The sequence below is a fragment of the Carlito syrichta genome, unplaced genomic scaffold (assembly GCF_000164805.1).
Source record: "Carlito syrichta isolate Samal-C Ts95f unplaced genomic scaffold, Tarsius_syrichta-2.0.1 Scaffold313381, whole genome shotgun sequence".
In the NCBI taxonomy this organism is placed as follows: Eukaryota; Metazoa; Chordata; class Mammalia; order Primates; family Tarsiidae; genus Carlito; species Carlito syrichta.
Window position 1 is genome coordinate 1,612,119 of NW_007257477.1, and position 2,386 is coordinate 1,614,504.

General features: G+C 57.0%; 1 protein-coding gene across 1 annotated transcript in view; it reads right to left on the reverse strand.

The window, feature by feature from the left end:
- TMEM235 (transmembrane protein 235) overlaps positions 1-822 on the reverse strand; it is a 5,415-nt gene extending 4,593 nt beyond the window's left edge. The window contains 2 exon segments of the mRNA XM_021718744.1: positions 397-477; positions 795-822. Coding sequence (XP_021574419.1) covers positions 397-477; positions 795-822 — 109 coding nt within the window.
- Between the last annotated feature and the right edge of the window lie 1,564 nt (positions 823-2,386).

The window sequence follows — 2,386 nt, forward strand, 5'->3', positions numbered from 1 at the left end:
CACTCCCACCCCTCCCCCGGGCTGCAGACAACCCACCAGGTGGGAGATCCTGGCTAGCAGCCTACATGAAAAAATCAAGGAGCATTTTAAAGGGGAAGCCGAGTGTCCTTGGGGCGCCCACGAGATCCAGCCTCGCTCAGAGCGATCTCACTTCCTCCAACAAAGGGGTGAGCTGTTGCCAGGTGAAAGGGAAACTGAGGTACAGGGGAAGGAAAGACAGGCTGGGAGTTGTGTGCCTGTGGTAAGGGGTCAACAGCACAGAGGCAGGTCTGCGTGGAAATATCCTCCAGGAAATGCAGAGGCTGGTGGGAAGCAGTTCTGTGGATCTGGGATGGGGGTGAGGCGGGCGGGGATGGGCCTTGCCTGAAGATTCAGGAAGGGTGGGGCTGTCTCCACAGATGAGGTGTTGCACCGAGGTGGAGACATCCAGGCTCTCGCTGGTGAAGGGGTCGACCAGCGGGATGCAGTTGTTCTGCCCTGGAAGGCAGAGGATGTGAGGTGGGGGCTGGATGCCAGGGAGCCCTGGCAGCCCACCGGAACCGAGGGGCCTGCCGGCACCACGGGGTCCTGCCAGACCCACTCCTCCGGGACGAGAGGTCGGGTCTCCCCGTGGGCCAAGAGCCCCAGACCTTTCATTTTGTTTGTTTTCCCATGCAAGTCATGCCTTGTTAAAATGTTAACACTCCATGGATGCCCCCTCAGACTCCCTTAGGCAAGGGTCTCTGCAACGTGATCCCTTGTGGAAGTCACACTGTGCCTTGAAAGGAAAAAAGATGTGTGCAAAACAGGCTCACCAGGAAGCCTCACATCTGGAATCTCCATGACTCATTATGTGAGCATGCATGCTTACTGATTCTCTCACACACACACACAGCCACCTGCCTACACACACATGCACTCACATGCATGTTCACAGAGACATGTGTGTACACACATACACATGTGTGCACGGCAGGAGGTCTTTGGAGCATTAGTGGAGTCTGTCAGATGGATGAACACACAGCTCTGTCCCTCCTCCCGGGCTGCACTGATGAAGCCACCAGCACACACGCTTATACACATATACACGTACATGCACATGCACTCTCACATATACCATACGTTCACATTACACTTCACACTAATACGTGCTCACACACCCTCACCCTCTCATATGCACTCGCACATATGCCATCACGCGACATCCTCATTCACGTACTCACACGCAATGACACACTCTCACTCACACCCTCAGATTCATATACACATTTATATTTACATGCACACATGGACATAGGCTCACACACACTCACACCGACATATCTGCACACAGGCTTGCATTCACACACGCATGCATACTCACATACATGCCGCATTCTCACATGTTAAACTGCACATATACACTCACACAAGTTGGCACACACTCACACGCTCACACAGGTCTCTGCTGCCCCAGCCTTTGTCTGTGCAGGGGAAGACCCCCAAGCTGGTCCCAGCATGGTGAGGAGGGAGCTGTGAGGGTGGTGGGGGGCGGTGGCAGGTGGGCCCTCTAGCCTGCTGGGAAACCCTGTTCTCTCCTGGACCAGTGGCCTCTATACATGCTGGAAATCCCTGTACATGCTGGAAATCCCTGCCCTGGGTGTGTCAGGAGGTGTGGGGTGTGCAACCCTGGCTGTACCTGCCAGGGAGCAGGGACAGGGGCTGCCAGGCCCAGGCCTCTGGAAGGTGAATAGGAAACAACTCCTGGCTGGGCTGGGTAGCTCAGCCTGTAATCCCAGCACTTTGGGAGGCCGAGGCGAGTGGATTGCCTGAGCCCGTGGGTTCGAGACTAGCCCGGGCAACTTGGCAGGCCCTCGTCTCTACAATAAATAAAAAATTAGCCTGGCATGGTAGCGGGTGCCTGTAGTTCCGGCTACTTGGAAGGTTGAGGCGGAAGGATCGCCGGAGCCCAGCAGGTGGACGCTGGAGTGGCTGTGAGTGTGCCACTGCACTCCAGCCTGGGCGATGGAGTGAGACTCTGACTCAAAAAAAAAAGAAGCAACTCCTGGTCACCTGGATGAGGCCCCCCAGCTACACACATTGGGCTTCCCTGCCCCACACTCCACCCCCACAGCTCCTTCTCCAGGAGGGGGTGCCAGGGTCTCTCCTCTCCTCCTGGGCTGCAGCCCCTGTAGTGGCAAGCACAGCCACTGGGCACCCGGGAGCTGGGCGCTGCCAATCCTCTCCCTTCCTGATCCTCTGACCATCTCCCAGGGAGGGAGTGGCATCTGGTTCCCCAGGAGGCACCCTTTTCTCCCCATCTCGGTTACCAAGTCACGGTTGGAGAGGAACAAGGTCCCGCGTCACCGGCAGCAAGTGGCAGAACCCATGTGAGCCTCGGGGTGGCCTGCCGTCTCCCAAGTGATGC